A 16,877-nucleotide genomic window follows, 5' to 3' on the forward strand; every position below is an offset into this window, starting at 1 on the left:
CTCCGGGAAGCCTCCCCCAGGTTTCCCAGGATTCTCGGGCCTCGCGGCTGGGGCGCCCGGCGTCGGGCCGCGGCTCCTCGGGGCACGTGACCGGGGCCTGGCGGGCGGGGCGTAGACGCCCCCGGCTCCCCGCCCCCACCCCGCGCTCCCGGGCCGTGGGGAGGTTTGGCCTCCGGGAGCCACCGTAGCCCGGCGGCGCCGCCCCGTCCCCCCGGCAACCGCGCCGGCTCCGGCGGGCGTGGGACGTCATCGCCGCGCGCCGCCGGGACGCCGGGACGCCGGGGCGGCGGGGCCCGGGCTGGGCGCGGGGGGCGGGCGGGGGGCGCCCCGCGGCGGCTGGGCCGGCCTCGCCCCGGAGGCAGGGGCGCCGAGCGGGCCGGGGGGCGCCGCCATGACGGCCAGGCCGAAGCGCATCAAGTTCTCGGAGGAGGAGAAGCTGGTGATCCTGGAGGAGTTCAGCCTGCGCAAGGACGTGCTGGTCCCCAAGACGGGCCGCTACCGCAACACGGCCGACCGGCAGCGCGCCTGGGCCGAGATCGCGGCGGCCGTGAACGCGCTGAACCCGCTGGTGCAGCGCAGCCCCGAGGAGGTGCGCAAGAAGTGGAAGAACATGATCCTGGACGCGCGCAAGGAGCTGGCCAGCGCCCGGCCGCCGCTGCTGCGCCGCCGGCCGCAGGAGCGCCTCTTCCACCACATCTCGGCGCTGCTGGAGCGGCCGGGCCCCGACGCGCCCGAGCCCGGCCTGCGCGCCCGCGGGCCCCCGAGCCCGGCGCCGGCCTGCTGCAAGGCCCAGGGCTTCCTGCCGCCCGCGCCCAGCCCCAGGAAGCCGGACCCGTGGGCCGACGGGCCGGCGGCCAAGAGCCTGCTCCCGCCCGCCGACGGGCCCGGCCTGCCCGCAGGCGGCCCCGAGCCGCTCCTGCCCTGCGAGCCCGGCCTGTGCGCCAGCCCGGGCCCCGACCCGACGCTGACTTACAAGATCAAGTGCCCCGTCAGCCCCTTGCTCGACTGGCCCTGCCTGGGCGTCAGCTCCAGCCCCGGCACGCCCGGCGCAGAAGGGATGCCCGCGGCCGTGGACGACAACGGTGAGCCCCTGGAGCTCTGCGGAGGTTAGCCGGGGAGTGGAGCTGGGGAGCTGGGGAGCTCGGGATTCCCTTCACCCCCGCTTCTCCCCAGACCGTTCTGGCGGAAGACAAACCTAGAATTAAGACAACCGATGGCGCCGAGAATTTCTTATTTTATTTTGAGTTTGCAAAATGGGCTGCCAGGGCGTGGAGAGATTAGGATTCAGCATGGCCCGAACAAGTGTAGACGAACGACATTTTTTCCAAAGAAGCTTTTTACAGATTCCTCTCGTTCCAAATAAAATTTTTTTTAGCTCCTATCTTGCCCCTTTTTGTCACTCTCCTTGTTGCTCCATAGAGAGAGTCGATTTTCATAGAGTCCAGACTCCGATTGGACATGGCGGGAGACGGGACATTAACACCAATTCCTAAGTAGTGTGACAACAGCGGCGAGCACCTTGAGCTCTAGAGGAGTCAGTTAGAAATGTGGCCCAGCCATTGCTGTGCTTAAAATCCAGGCTTTACCCAAAAGTGAGGTCCAGTCCGCCCGTCTATAAATCCTGCCATGCTCGGGAAAAGTCCTTGCCCCGACACTCGGTAGCTCCGTAACCCAGCCAGAGCAGGTTACGCGACCACAGAGACACTCGGTTTTCTCATCAAGGAGAGTATGATACAATTCTGACGCCATAGGTGAATTCGGCAACAGTCAAAAATGACCAGACCCAAAAAGCTTTGGCATTACCTTAGAGCAGCAGTGAGGAACCTTTTTTCTGCCAAGGGCCATTTGGATATTTATCACATCATTCATGGGCCACACAAAATGATCAGCTTAAAAATTAGCCTGCTCTGTTTGAGCAAACATTTCATTAATTCACCCCTAAAAAGCTCCCACGTTTATTGAATTTTGTGTCCCATCTGTAGTTTCCTTGGCAGCGCCAGACCAAATGATCGAGTGGGCTTTTATCCAGCCTGTTGCCTTGATCTTCCCCAATCTTGCCTTACAGAGAGACCTTCGAGCGCATGGGAGCCCCCAGGGATCTGACTCACACAGCATTTATCAGGGACTTCCTCACATGTCAAAGGCAAGAGAGAGACAGAGAGCGAGTATCCTGAATGATGGTCAGGATCCAAAGAGATCTCCATGAGCTAAGGAATCGGGGAGGGATAAGCATTTATATACCACCCTCTGTATGCTAGACACTCTGTAGCACTTTACAGATGTGATCTGAAATCCCTGATGCAGGTCCAGGCTGAAGAGAAGTTCCCTCAGAACAGAGCTGGCCCACAATGGGACAGTTTGCCCAGGGAGGTGGGTCAGGCTGGAGCCCCTCTGGTCAGGGAGCATCCGGTTCAAGATCGCATGTATTCAGACTTTTTTGGTTACATCCAACTCTTCATCACCCCATTTGGAGTTTTCTTGCCAGAGATCACAAACAAGGAAGTGACTTGCCCAGGGTCACACAACTGGTAAGTGTCTGAGGCTGAATTTGAACTCAGGAAGATGAGTCTCCCTGAGTCCAAGCAAGCCCCTAGTGACCCTTATATCTTCTGACCCTCTATACAAAAACAAGTATACCGAGCCGTTCATAGTCTCCATGGAAGCATTTAGGAATGACCTTCTGCTCTCTGCTGCCCCATGGCAGACTCGGGCTATCCACTGTGGCCACTGTGACATCAGTATTGCAGAACCAGGGAATGGAGCTGGACCAGGAAGGGACTTTAGCAATCCATTGCCTAATCTGGCTTGGGGTGGCAGCTCAGCTCTGATTGGGAGGTGGGCATGATCCCCCACCTACTGCTGGCCCTTCAGGCCCTTGACCTCTCATGCCCTCCTTGAGTCTTCTTCACAAGAAACAAACCCTGTTCCTTCAGCTTCCTTCCATGACATGACCCAGCCCAGGCCCTTCATCATCCTGGCTGCCCCCTCTAGACTTTTCAGCTACTTGGTGGCCTTCTCAAAGCAGGGCGGGTGCCCTCCAATGAAGGCTATCACTCCCTCCCCCAGAAGCTGATCTGCTCTTTTGATCGCCACATCATGCTACTGACTCCAGTGGTATTTGCAGTCCACTAACCCTCCCCCCACCCCGATCAAATGATTACTCAATCAGCAAATATTTATAATTTCCTAATATGACTCAGACACTGCACTAACTCCTAGGGATACAAAAAGAGGCAAAACACAGTCCTTGCCCTCAGAGAGCTTATAATGTAATGGGGGAGACAACATGCAAACAAGGATATTCAAAGCTGGCTAGATACAGGATAAATAGGAAATCTTTAAGAGAAGGAAGGCACCATAATTAAGAGGGGAATGCTTTGGGGAAGGCATCTTTCCTGTAGAAGCCAGAAGGGTCAGATGGGGGATCTTGTCTGTAGAACAGCCAGGAGGCTGCTGTTTCCTGAATCAAAGAATATGTATTGGGGAGTGAGGTGTAAGAAGACTGAAAATAGGAGGGACTTGCTGATGAAGGGCTTTGAATGCCAACCAGAGGTAATAGAGAGCCAGTGGAGATTGATGGAGTGGGAGACATGAGACATAATCAGACCTGCACTTCAGGAAAATCATTTTGGTGACTGAAGGATGAACTGAATAGAAAGAAAACTGAAGCAACAGTCATTGCAATAGTCCAGATGTGAGATGATGAGGACCTGCACCAGGGTGAAGACAGTGCCAGAGAAGAGAAGGGGGAATATTTAGGAGATGGTACAAATTGACAGACCTTGGCACCAGTTTGAATATGGGGGAAGCGGGGGGGGGGGGAGATAGAGGTCCAGGATGATCTCTAGGGTGTGAGCCTGGAAAACAGAGGAAAGTGGTGTCTCAGCTGTAATAGGGAACATCGGAGGTGGGAAAAGATAATGAGTTCCATTTCAGATATGTTGAGTTTAAGATGTCTTGTTGTTCAAGCCTGTCTGACTCTTGGTGACCCTATAGACCATAACTCACCAGGCTCTTCTCTCCTCTACTATCTCCCCAAAATGTCTAAGCTCATGTTTCCATGTCACTATCAATTCATCTCATCCTCTGCCATCCTCTTTTCTTTTTGCAGTAATTTTTTTTTTGGTAAGGCAAAGGTTAAATGACTTGCCCAGTGTCATACAGCTAAGTAAGTATTAAGTGTCTGAAGTCACATTTGTTCTATTGACTATGCCACTCAGCTACCCCCTGCATTAAATCTTTCTCAATATCAAGGGTCTTTTCCATTGCTTCCCCATCTTCTCATTACATGGTCAGTGTATTTAAGCTCCAGAGTGTATCATCTGCATATCTGAGATTGTTGCTATTTCTCCCAACAACCTTAATTTCTTCTTTGAATTTATCCAGCCTGGTATTTCATGTGATATACTCTGCATACAAGTTAAATAAAGAAGGTGGCAAGGATATACAAGCTTGTCATACTCCCTTTCCCCATCTTAAACCAATCAGTTGCTCCGTATTCAATTTGTTGCTTCTTGACCCTCATAGGTTCCTCAGGAGACAAATAAAATGATTTGGGGCTCCCATCTCTTTGAAGTCTTGCCACATCTTGTTGTGATCACCACAGTCAAAGGCTTTAGTATAATAGTCAAGGAAGCAGTAGTTGTTTTTCTAGAACTCCCTTGCTTTCTCCATGACCCAGGCAATATTGGTAGTTTGGTCTCTAGTTCCTCTGTCTCTTTGAAAACCAGCCCCCTCTTCTGCCATTTTTGGTTCACATCTTGCTTACAGATTCTTAAGCATGAGCTTGCCTAACTTCCTTCTCCAGGATGTCTGGCTCTGCCTCCATCAGTAACTCTACCGCTATGGTTATGGGATGTTATGGTCTTTCTTGTGCAGTTATTTTGTATATTCTTGCCACCTCTTTTTAATCACTTTCTGCTTCTGTTAAATTCCTCCCATTTTTCTCTTTTATTTTGCCCATTTTTCCATGAAAGATTTCCTTCACATCTCTCATTTTCTTAGAGAAATGGCTTTCCTATTGTCTTCTGTTGCATTGCTCATTTAAGAAAATCTTATTTCTCTCTTTGCCAGGCTCTAGAACTCACCATTTAGGTGGGCTTATCTTTCTCTTACTCATTTACCCTGATTGGTTCAGAGTAAATGTAAAAAGCAATCTTCCCCTCCCAGATTTTTTTTTTAACTAGGTAAAAAGTGACCATTCTTGGTTTCATTTCATTCTTACTCGGCCTTAATCACTGAATGAGAATTGCCTTAGTCAAACTAGATCTATTAAAGACCTTAACTTACAATGCCAAAGTCTTCTTCAGTTGTCCTGATCCATATCTGGCCACTGGACCCAGATGACTCCGGAGGAGAAAGTGAAGCTGGTGACTTAGCACAGCCCCCACCTCACTCAAATCCAATTCACTTGCCTGTCACAGCGTGGTGGTTTTCTTCGAGAATGAAAAACAAATAACTTTTGTTACCTTTTACTTTCCTTATTTCCCCAGCTATTTATAAAGTTTCATCAAGGGGGCAGCTAGGGGGTGCAGTGGAGAGAGCACTGGCCAGTCCTGGAGAGAGGAGGACCTGAGTTCAAATCTAGCCTCAGACACTCAATATTTCCTCAGCTATGTGACCTTGAGCAAGTCACTTAACCCCATTGCCCCGGGGTGGGGTGGGGAGTTTCATCAGAAGTCATTTTCCTTTCTTGCCCTTCTTTGGGATATTTTTTGTTGCTTCCACCTGTAATGCATTGTGAGCCTCTGTCCATAGCTCTTCTAGCGCTCTTATCTCCCAGATCTGGGCAACTAGAACACTGGCCTTGGAGTCTGGAGGATAGGAGTTCAAATCTATTTACTATTACTATTAACTATTTACTAGCTGTGTGACCTTGGGCAAGTTACTTAACCCTGATGGCCTTATATCCAGGGCCATCTCCAGTTGTCCTGATTCATATCTGGCCACTGGACACAGATGACTCTGGAGGAGAAAGTGAGGCTGGTGACTTGGCACAGCCCTCCTTCACTCCAATCCAATTCACCTGCTTGCCATGGCATCACCTCCCTGATGTCGTGGTCTTCTTTGAAAATGAAGGACAAACATGATTACTTATTCTCTTCCAGATCTAATCTCTTAAATCTGTTCATCACCTCCACTTCATTTTCATAAGGGATAAGTCTGAGTTTTACAATAAGAAGCTCATAAGTTGAACCACGATCAACTCCGGGTTTTATTTTAACCGATTGAATAGAGTTTCTCTACCTTTGGCAGCAAAGTATATAATCGATTTGATTTCTATATGGACAACTGGTAATTTCCATGTGTAGAGTTGTCTTTCGGATTGTTTAAAAGAATGACTGTAACTAGTGAGTTATCTTCTTAGTCTCTGCCCTTCTTCAGTCCAGGGGATTAGACATACAATGTGAGATGGCTGAAAGATAATTGGAAATGTGAGATTGAAGGTCATCAGGGAGTTGCGAATCATTAAAGCCACAGGAACTTGATGAACTCACCAGGTGAAGTAGGACTGAAATAGAAGAGGATTGGGTCTGGAACAGAACTCTGAGGGACACCTATGGTTAGAGGATATGATCTGAAGAAGGGTTCAGTGAAGGAGAAAGAGAAGGAACCAAGGTCACAGAGCAGGGGAGGAGAACTAGCAGAAAGAGTAGGCTCAGGGGTGCCCTGAACACCTTGAGAGAAGGGAGGAATGGGGCGGGGGTCAGAGAGTGAAGTCCTGTTCCCAGGCTGCAGAGAGACCTAGAAAGACAAAGAAAAGCCCCTGGATCTGGCAACCAAAAGACCACTGGAGAGATCAGCTGGAGGGATTGGTAATGTTGGAAGCTGTAATCATAAAATCATAAGAGGTGAAAAAGGAAGAGCAGAAGCCCCTAGTATAAGAAACCTTTGAGGGGCAACTCGGGGGTACAGTGGATTGAGCACCGGCCCTGGAGACAGGAGGACCTGAGTGCAAATTTGGCCTCAAACACTTAATAATTATCTGGCTCTGTGACCTTCGGCAAGTCACTTAACCCCGTTGCCTTGCAAAAAATGAAGAAGAAGAAGAAGCTTTTTCCAGGAGGCTTCTACATTCCGTTCCACATAAGGAATGAGATAAAATCTGTAAAAAAAAAAAATCTTCCAAGTGATTACTTAGCCCGATGTCTGAGGCATAGTAGGTACAATAGAAATGTTCCATCTCCTCTGTTAATCCTTCTTTTTTCAGATTTGTTGTCTAACTGACCTCTCCCATTTTGTATTTGGGAAGTTCATTGTTTAGTCCTCAAATGCAAGATTTGATATTTCTATTAAATTTCATCTTTTCATCTGGCAGGGAAGACTCTTTTGGGTTCTGAGTCAATCTAATATGTTAACTCTCCCTCCCCAATGGTGTCACCAAGTCCTCTATGCCTTTATCCAGATCCTTGAGAAAGTATTGGAAAGCCTCATTTATCATTGGTCTCAGAATTGTGGTCCATGGGGCAGCTAGGTGGCGCAGTGTATCGTCAGGAGTACCCAAGTTCAAATCTGGCCTCAGACACTTAATAATTACCTAGCTGTATGACCTTGGGCAAGTCACTTAACTCCATTGCCTTAAATAAATAAAAGAAATGTCTAGAATTGTAGACAACTCTGATCCCTGCCCTGGAGGGAGTTGGGAGATCTGGATCACCAAGGAGGAGAAAGGGGATTTGGGATGAAGGATGTCTGAGCAGACCCATTGAAGCAGGAATAAGATTATAGGATTTCAGGTTTAACCTCTCATTGGTGGATGAAAACACTCAGGCCCATGGGGACTGACTTGCCCAAGGTCACAAAACCACAAGCAAAAACCCTTTATTAAATACCTTCCCAGGGCGGCTAGGTGGCGTAGTGGATAAAGCACTGGCCTTGGAGTCAGGAGTACCTGGGTTCAAATGCGGACTCAGACACTTAATAATTAGCTAGCTGTGTGGTGTTAGGCAAGCCACTTAACCTCATTTGCCTTGCAAAAACCTAAAAAAATCAGTCAATCAATCAATCAATCAATAAATACCTTCCCAGATTTAAGGTACTTGGCATACAAAGATGAAAAAGAAATCAGGTGCCTGGGAAGAGTCGGCAGGGGGTTGGGGGGTGGGGAGTGGGGTCCTTATATAGAGTGAGTTGCCTGTCATGTGGACCAAGGAAAAGTCAAGAGTATTCTGGGAACAGTTAGTATGTGGCCAGTCTCTGTTGGTCAGTCTCCTGTGTCCTCCCCTACCCCATATCAAATTGATTCCTTCCATCGTCCTGGGCAACCCATGACCTAAGTCTGGCACTGCCCACAGCTGCAGCTCCTCTCCCATGGTGGTTGCATGACCCATTCCTGGATCCCTGGATCCTCTCCCTGCATGGACCTGGGGTTGTGACCTCAACAAGCCAGTTGTCTCTTGTACCCCTGACCTGAGCAGACTCTGTACTCCCAACTTAGGCTTGAAAATGGGTCAGAGGGGACCCAATGAGAGAGGGTAGAGCTCAGCTTTAGGCTTGTATTCTTACCTTCCAATACAGAGAACAGCAGCTGCCTCTTCAGGGAAAACCTTGGACACTTTCTTTGTGGAACTCAGCCTCAAGTAGTTTGGGATTAATCTTTAAACCACAGGTCAGAACTTGAGCAAGGCATCCACTGTAATTTGGCAGATAGCAGATGTCCAAGCTGGCAGGGGTCCTGGAGGTCATCCAAACCCACTCCCCATCACCTCATGCCTATGTCCAATGACTTGTTCTCAGCAGCCTCATCCACTCTCTCTAGATACTTCCCTGATAATGGATGTTCCTAATTTCCCTCCTGTAGCTTTGACCACATTTTGTGATTCCTTCATCCTTAGTGCAAGTAGATTTCCCAAAATTCCCTCCTTGTCCATGTCCTTCTCTCTGTCATCTCACAGGAGTGCCATTGGCACGTCTCCCAAATATTTTCCAAGCTCATCCTCTCCCAAGACGGCTTCAGGTCTTTCCTCCTTCCTGGTGTCCTGCCAGCTAAAGTAGGTAACATCCCAAAGCAACCCCATCACCCATCATGCTTTCCTGCCCCATGATGCCTGAGAAAGAAAGATGTGATGATCAGGGTTGCCAGAGTGAGTGGGTATAGCTATGAAAAAGCTTCCCCTTCTGCCACTGGTTGAGCCAGGCTGGGAGCACTTGGGGTGGGAGGAATGAGGATGGGCAGCCCCAGGGCATTTTAGGGTAAGGAAGGAGGGATGAGGAGAGAGCTTCTGAATCAGAAGCACAAGGGGACACTGAGTCTTGAGAACCAGGATCAGAGGTGACCTCCCTAAGGAGAAAGAGGCCCCAGGAAGGAGGGGGCTCCTACAGTCTCAGACAGACAGAGGTCCTGAATGAGGGAAGAGGAGGAGTAGCAGGCAGACTTGGGGGAAAGAATATTGTATGTAGAGGCCCTGAGAATGAACTTGAATCCTATTTCTGTGGAATCTGGGAAAATAGCATATGTCTTTATGCCTCAGTTTCTTTGTCTGTAAAATGGAAGGGCTGCTAACTTATCTCTATTTTCCAAGGGTAGGTTGTCTCAGGTCCACTTCTCACCAGGCAAGCAGGAGGCTTTCTTGAGAACAGATGCAAAGGAGTGAATTGAGAAGCCTGATCTCGAACCCCAGGTCTCTTGATACTTAGTTCTATTGGTCTCTGAACTACCCTGCTCCTGTTTCAGGAGAGGCCATTGCAGGACTTGTAAATATGGACACAAACAGATACCAAAAGGAGAGTGTGGGACATCAGGGGAAGAAAGTTAGAACTGGGGGTAGTGGTACACATCTGGAACCCCCAGAGTGGGGAGGCGGGGCCTGGAGAATTCCTTGAGCTACAGTGGACCAGGTAAGTCAGGGGGCTGTACAGGAGGGTCCCAGCCCAGAAACAGAGCATCTCCCTTTCCATTCAAGCATGAGATCAGCCCAGTGAGTGGGCGCTACATTCCCAGCATGGACCAGATTGAGAAAAGAAAAGAAAGAATTATAGTCAGAAATGGTCAGAGCTTAAAGGTGAGAGTTAACAGGCCCCTTAGGGTCTAGAATATCAGAAATACAGTAGAAGGGGCTTGGACACAGAATTTAGCTTGTTTATACTGGGAGGGGTCTTAGAACAGGGAATGTCAGATCTGGGAGGGACCTTGGAATAGGGACTGGCAGAACTGGGAGATAGGGCTGGAAACTGTGTCCAAAGAGGTGAAAGTACTGAGGATTTTGTAGAGTTGTGTGAAAATTGCAAGAAAAACTTCCCCATTGGTGAGAGCCATCCAAAAGTGGATTGGGCATCCCAGTAGGTGAGAAAGTGGAGAAGGGACTGGAGTGAAGAGATATGAGGCAAAGAGACTAGTGAGGAAGCCATGATAGGAAGCTGAGCTAATTGAGACATGACATGCCGCCACCCCTCCCAAATCTGACTTCATTTATTATGTTTTCTGTATCTCATAATCCAATTTACCTTCCAAGAGTAGTGACTTTCCCCTCTAGAAGACTTCCCCAAAAAATATGTCAGAGGCACCAAAAGGACTTGCCACCATTTGGCACCTGGGACCTCAGCGGCCTCACCAGCCTAGCTGGGTCCTCTGAGGTTCTATTGAGGCAGCCCTTGGAGCCATAGAAACAGTGGAGAGAGAGGGAACCGGGAGCTGAGCTGGGCCCTGGGGCCCCTCACCAGTAGGCTGGGGGGGGGGGCCACTGAGGGACCAAGAAAGAGTATTTGATAATGGTGGTAACAATCAGTAGTAGGCAGGCACCAAGGCCGTGACTTGACTGGGTATTATCTGTGCGCCTCCCAAACTTAGACATCTTAGTACACAGAGAAGTCACTCTACTACCCCATCTTGCAGTGACAGGTAATCCTAACCAGTGAGCATTCATCTATGCCACATACCGGGCTGGGTGTTGGAGACAGAAATACAAAGAAAGAAACTGAGGCCCTCAAGTCCTACCCCTTCATCTGACAGATGAGGAAACTAAGTCCCTGAGAGGGGAAGTCATTGCAGACCCTCCCTCCTCAGACTCCAACTGGCAAGGTTGGCAGGAACCACAGAGCGAAAGAGTCTGCTCAGCCCTCCAAAGAGGACAACTAGTGCTCTTGTCAGTCCCATGATTTAGAGTAAGACCTGGGACTGATGCCAAGAAGTAGCTATCTGAGAGAGTTTGAGGAGAGAAGGGAGGGGAGGGCCATCCGGCAGCCCTGGAGGTCAAAGAGCTCCTTTGTCTGAGACTTGCCCGAATTGTATAGATGCTCAGAGTGGGCCCCAGGCCTGCAGATAGAGCAGCAGCCTCCATCCTCCTCCCTTCTGGGCCTTGGGTGACGAGAAGACCATTTGCTAACATTATGTTAGAATTTGGTCCATTCTGCCTGCCCAGGCATTGGGATCTTGAGCCCGTCATCTGCAGAGGCCTCAGTTTACTGCCTCACTGGCAAAGTGAGGCCACTGGGATCCTAGCTTCAGAGTTGGAAGGGATCTCAGAGTCCAATGCTGACATTTGACGGAAAAGGAAACTTGTGGCCCAGGGAGGGGAAGGGTTATGTCCAGGATTATGCAGTGGGACTAATCCATCAGATTGCGGCCCTCCAGGGGCAGTGTTTTTTGCACTGTGCTATCCTGCCGTTTGGGTGAGTAGCAAGAGGTGTACAGAGCTGGGCTGTGAGGCCAAGTTCTCTGATTTTAGATTTGGAGCTTGCCTCTGGACCTCATATCTTGTCAGAGTCTAAGTGGTCCTCCAGTCTAGGTCCTCTGCCACTTCTCCCAGGGCCCCTTGTGTGTACCCTGTGCTCCCCTCTCCCAGCCAGGCTCTCTAGGTTAACTTACCCTCTAACGTCCCTGTCTCTTCTCCCCCTCTTCCATTGTTCTCCTTCAGTGAGCGCCTCGGTGGTGACTGCAGAGGAGGACTTGCTGCCAGGCCCTCGGCCCATTGCTGAGGAGCTCCCGGAGAAGGATCCTGGGGAACTGGCCAAGCAGAGCCGCCTCCAGACCGAGATCCTGGAGCTGCAAAAGGAGACACTGCAACTGCAAAAAGAGAAGATTCTCCTGGAAAAGGAGAAACTGGTCCTGGAAATCGTCAAGTTGCGGCGGGAGCTGGGCACCTGAGCATCCTGCCCCCGCCTGCCTGATGACCGTAGCTTGAACTGGGGAAAGCTCCCAGAATCTCCCCACCTGCCCATGCCCAGAGGCCTTCTCTTTTCTAGTGCCTGTCTGGGCCCACTCAGGCCAAGCCTCCTGCTCCTCCTCCTCTGATGGCTGGCACTCAGCAGTTTCACCCCCCTCCCACTCTGGGGGCAGGGGGGCAGGCTCCCTGTGCCAGGTTCCTGGAAAGAGGCCCTGGGAGTCCTGTTTGAGCTGGTCTGAGAAGGGTGTTAGAGGCTCCCAGCCCTAACTTGGCCCCTCAGAGCTCTGCCTGGGCTGTAATGGGGTCAGGGACCTGAAGGGAGAGGTCAGAGCCTCTTCTTGGGTCCCGGGGGGGTGGGGATGAGGGCATAGGCCTAAGTTCCCAGTTCGCACTCTGCCCTGCTCAGGACAGGCCCCTCCACTGGCTTAGGTCAGATGTCAGCAAGGACATATTTTCTCAGGCCCCATCTATGTGCTAAGGGGATGGCTCATGGACCCTGGTCCCAGAAGGCCTGTTTGTTCTCTGCTATCAGAGGAGTAAAAGCATCCGGGTTTCCTTATCGCTGGGTCTGCCTCCCTTGCCTCTTCTCCTGATTCAGCCTCCCTTTTGGATGGGAGGGCAGCTCCCGGTGGGCTGGGGCTCTGTCCACACAGGAGGATCACCAAAGTCACCTGCCCAGAAAAGGGAATCAGTAGGGCTCAATGGGCCCCTTAGGGAGGCTGGAGAGAGAAGAGAAGGTGGGCCCAGTGCTCTCAGCGTGGGTCTCTCCTCAGGTGCCCGTGCTATGACTCCCAGTTTATCTGGTCTCTGTGGCATTTGTGAGAACCATAGAGAGAGACAAAGCTACTATGGAGATGGGGCTGTTCTTTCTATGCTTCAGGAATTCCAGTGTGATGTATTGGCGAAGACCCTGCATCAGGACTGGAAGCCATCCCACCTTCTCCATGATGTGAGGGAGCTGGTATCTCCGGGCTCAGGACAATCCAGCTCTGTTCTGCCCCAACCTCAGGGTGCTGATGGTGAAGGTGGCAGAGGGAATGAGCCCTCCAGGAGCTCTGGGATCCTGGATGAGGAAGCCTGCAGGCTCCCCGGTGAGGCCACTTTCTGCCTTCCCCCCAGGGTCTGTAACTCAGATTGTAATGTGGCGGAAGACTTCCGTTCTGATGGAAAGGCCCCACTTTGCCCATCCATCCCACCATAGCCTCTAAGTAGCTTCTCCACCCATCACTTCACCTCTGCCTGCCTCAGTTTTTTGTTTATAAAACTGGATTTCTCATCTCCCAGGGTTGTTACGAGGATCAAATTATAATTGTAAAAATCTTTCTTTGCCAACCTTCAAGTATATCAGTAACATTATCCCTCCCCCTCTTCCCTTTGCCCCACCCCCACTCTGCTCCATCCTTCCCAACAAAATTCATGTATAGGCCATTCCAGAACTATTTGGCTTATCAGAGAGAGCAGATAATGGCTCCATAAATACCTCCTGAGGCCACTGGCTGGGACTGGCTTTTGTCTCCTGGGCCTGTTCCCTTCCTTTCTTTATTCCTGGGCATCCCCATATGTAAAACTGGGAGTGAGGGGAATAAGATCGAACCTCCTGCTGAAGTCTGACTTGTGCTCCAAGGCCCTTCCCAGCCTTGCCATCCCCTGTCCTAGGACCCCTCCCAGCTTGAGTTTTATGGGTTCCCCCTTCTCTACTAATGCCCTTCATAAATTGAAGACCCGACTATCCACATCCTGATTGCCCCAAGCCTTTTCTAGCCTCCCTCAGGGGGGAAGATGGGGAGGGGGGCAGTGGCCTGCTCTCCCTCCTGGAGTCTCTGCCTGATGGGTGATAATGCAGAATCCCAGGTGAGTCCCAGCCTGCAGGGTGCTGGATGAACTAGAGAAGGGCCCTCCCCTTACACCTGAGGGAGAGTGCCCAGCTAATCAACATTGCAAGCAGTTTCTCTATAAAGTAGCCTCAGGGAGTGCCAGTCTCTGGAAGTTGTAGGGGGAGAAGACAATGTGGACACATGCACCTGTGATGGGGCTCCCAGGGGAGGAAAGACCCTCCACCAGTGCTAGTATGAAGGGCAGGTCTTGGCTTCCATCGTGTGGCCTCTGTCTGTGCACATGTAGGTCCATACAAGATAGAACAGGCACATCACAACATGATTTCAGAGGTGGAGGAGGGGCGACACGCACCAGGGGCCTAGGAAGGGCCTCACACTGGAGGTGACCTTGACATGAGCCGAAGGGGTCTGGGAAACAAGCAGCAAAAGGTCATGGAGAACAAGACAGATCCTCTGGGGCACCCATTCTGTAGAACCGAAAACTTCAGTGGCTTAAGGAAGTAGTTTAGGTGCGCCCCCACCCCGTGATGTCTCTCAAGGGACTAGAGGAACCAAGGAAGACACTAGTGACTTCACCCTGTTTGCCTCAGTTTCCCTAGCTGTAAAGCAAGCTGAAGAAGGAAATGGTCTCTGTACTGAGGATGGTGAGATGATCTCTTTGATAGTCTGGTTCAGCATTCAAGGGCCCCCTGCACCTGGTGGCTCCAGCCCGCCATTCTGGCCAAGTCTCGCTCAGTCTCCTGTTCCATCTTGCCCATGCTGCTTAGCCAGGGTGGGTCTTCTCCTGCTTTTGTCCATGGCCAAATCTTTCCCTTCAGGGGCCGACTGTGGTGCAATGAAGCCTGCCTCGAGTCCTCCAACTGGAAGCCAATTTTCCCTCTACTAATAATAACCTATTTAAAAGCAACAAAACTCTATTCATTCCACAAAGTAGAAAGGGCTTTGTGTATCATTGGCTAAGTGGTCTCCTGAAGCACAGCCTTGTGCGTGCCTCTATTGTCCCTACAAGTCAAATGCACTTGGGAGCTTCTGGAGAGCTGACTTCTCCCTGGTTTCCTTCCCTGGATCCTATCTCCCCCCCAAGACTTCTCATTGGCATGGACCGTAACCCAGCATTGAGTTCACAACCCTCCTCTGAGTCTCCTCTAGGCAGGGCCTGGGCTTATTTCTCCCCCTCCCCCACCCCAGCCCACTCTTTACACTTAGCAGCGAGCCCACAGTAGGTGTACCCTGGCAAGTGTACATTGGCAATGTGTTGGCGTTGGTTGGACCAGTTTTAAAACTCGAAGAGATCTTGGAGTAAGTGGGTAAATGGGTAAGTGGCAGAGCTAGGACTAGAATACAGGTCCTCTGACTCGTCACCACCGGTCCAAAACCCTTACTATGCTCCTACCGGGTACCAGAGGGCAGCTAGGTAATGCAGCGGATAAACTGCCAGCTCTGGAGTCAGGCAGACCCAATTTCCTGAGATCCAATGCAGCCTTAGACACCAGCTGTGTGACCGTGGGCAAGACACTTCACCCCATTTTCCTGTTTCTTCATCTATAAAATGAACTGAAGAAGGAAATGGCAAACCCCTCCAGAATCTTTGCCAAGAAAGGCCCAAACGGGGTCAGTTAGACGTGACTGAACAACTACTGTCAAGCCACTAGTGCAAAGTGCTAGGGAGTCCTTCCAAGGAAGCCTCAGGTCCCGCTGGGGCCATTTCCCATGATTCCTGTGGGGGCAGGTAAGGCTCTCCCTCCCCCACACAGGCTGCGCCAGATCCCCCGCAGGCAGGCAGGTTCCACGGACCAGATCAGATCAGATCTCCCAGCTACAAGGGACCCGGCCGATGAGGAGATCTCGCCGAGCCAGGATCCCCCCAATGGTCTAACGTCAGGGAACTCAGCAGATACAATGTATCAAATTATCTGTCACATTGTAGCCTCTGTGGAGCAAGGGGAACCCAGCAGCACCATCCTTGAGGACCCACATGGCCCCCAAGTCCTCTCCAGGTCAAATGTCCACCTCCTTTGGAGGGTCTCCCAACGCGGTATGGCCTCCCTGCTATTCCTTGTGCAGCCAGCCCCTCTTGGCCTTCCCAATCGAGCCCCAAACTCTGCCTTGAACCCCACCCCCCAGTATAGGGTGCACCCCTCACCTCATATCGGTTGTTTTGTCCCACTCCTTCTGGGGCCAGAAAGTCACAATTGGCCCCCAAGGCAGTTTCTATCTGGGTCTGTCTTCACTACAAGAGGCAGCTGTGTGGCACTGTCCCAAATTGGTCAGGCTTCCCAGGGTGGGACATTCAAGGCTTTGTTTATCTTCTCCCCTATAGCACTTAGAACTTGTCACTTTTCCTCAGAAAAGTCCATCAAATCAATCAACAAGCATTTATTAAGCACCTGCTGTATACCAAGCACTTGCTAAGTGCCAGGGATACAAAGACAGAGGTGAGCTAGTCCCTGCCCTCAAAGAGCTTACATTCTATCAGGGAGAGGGAGAGGGTGTGTGCACTCAACCAGAGGTAAAGTGACTTATACTGTTATCAAGACATGTGTCTAGGCAGAAGGTTACCAGAGCAGCAGTTCCAATCTAGGGCCCAACCCACTGGCCTACAGGGCCTCTACTTCTCTGCCTGCAGACACATCAAGCTGTGTGACCTGTTCTGGATGGGACCACCCCCCACTTCCCTTTGCCTTTTGTGCCCATGGGTCAATCTCATCCCTATTCTGAACCCATGAGGGTGAGTTAAGCTCAAAGACCCTCCAGCTTTGACTCCTATAATCCCTTTGCTGGCCCTGATGGCCTTAGCCAAGAATTCTGTCCTACATGATCTCATTCTTCTTCAGGGATCCAGAAGGACAGTCCCTGGAGACTCTGGGAACTGATCCCTACTCCACCCGGCCCAGCCAACCCAACCCAACCCAACCCAACCCAACCCCTTTTACATCTCACA

General features: G+C 51.0%; 1 protein-coding gene across 6 annotated transcripts; it reads left to right on the forward strand.

Annotated features, from left to right (window-relative positions):
• The first annotated feature begins 324 nt into the window (after positions 1–324).
• On the forward strand, positions 325–16,868 carry LOC141501974 (uncharacterized). 6 transcript variants are annotated; one of them, XM_074206451.1, is made up of 3 exons: positions 325–1,106; positions 9,527–9,620; positions 11,853–11,939. In XM_074206451.1, the coding sequence occupies exons 1-2, from the start codon at positions 392–394 to the stop codon at positions 9,571–9,573; spliced, it is 762 nt and encodes a 253-aa protein (XP_074062552.1). In that variant the 5' UTR covers positions 325–391; the 3' UTR covers positions 9,574–9,620; positions 11,853–11,939. The 6 variants fall into 6 exon arrangements, with proteins under 6 accessions (XP_074062552.1, XP_074062554.1, XP_074062549.1 ...); XM_074206453.1 differs by having other exon boundaries at positions 325–1,082; XM_074206448.1 differs by lacking the exon at positions 9,527–9,620 and having other exon boundaries at positions 11,853–16,868.
• The last annotated feature ends 9 nt before the right edge of the window (positions 16,869–16,877 follow it).

Source organism: Macrotis lagotis, chromosome X, assembly GCF_037893015.1.
Source record: "Macrotis lagotis isolate mMagLag1 chromosome X, bilby.v1.9.chrom.fasta, whole genome shotgun sequence".
Classification (NCBI taxonomy): domain Eukaryota; kingdom Metazoa; phylum Chordata; class Mammalia; order Peramelemorphia; family Peramelidae; genus Macrotis; species Macrotis lagotis.

What these genes read in the sequence shown, in the direction of transcription:
- LOC141501974 (XM_074206448.1), top strand. Translation starts at nt 392, where the DNA reads ATGACGGCCAGGCCGAAGCGCATCAAGTTCTCGGAGGAGGAGAAGCTG. An exon ending in GCCCCTGGAGCTCTGCGGAG is followed by an intron (nt 1,107 to 11,852) that starts GTTAGCCGGGGA and finishes GTTCTCCTTCAG; the next exon opens with TGAGCGCCTCGGTGGTGACT.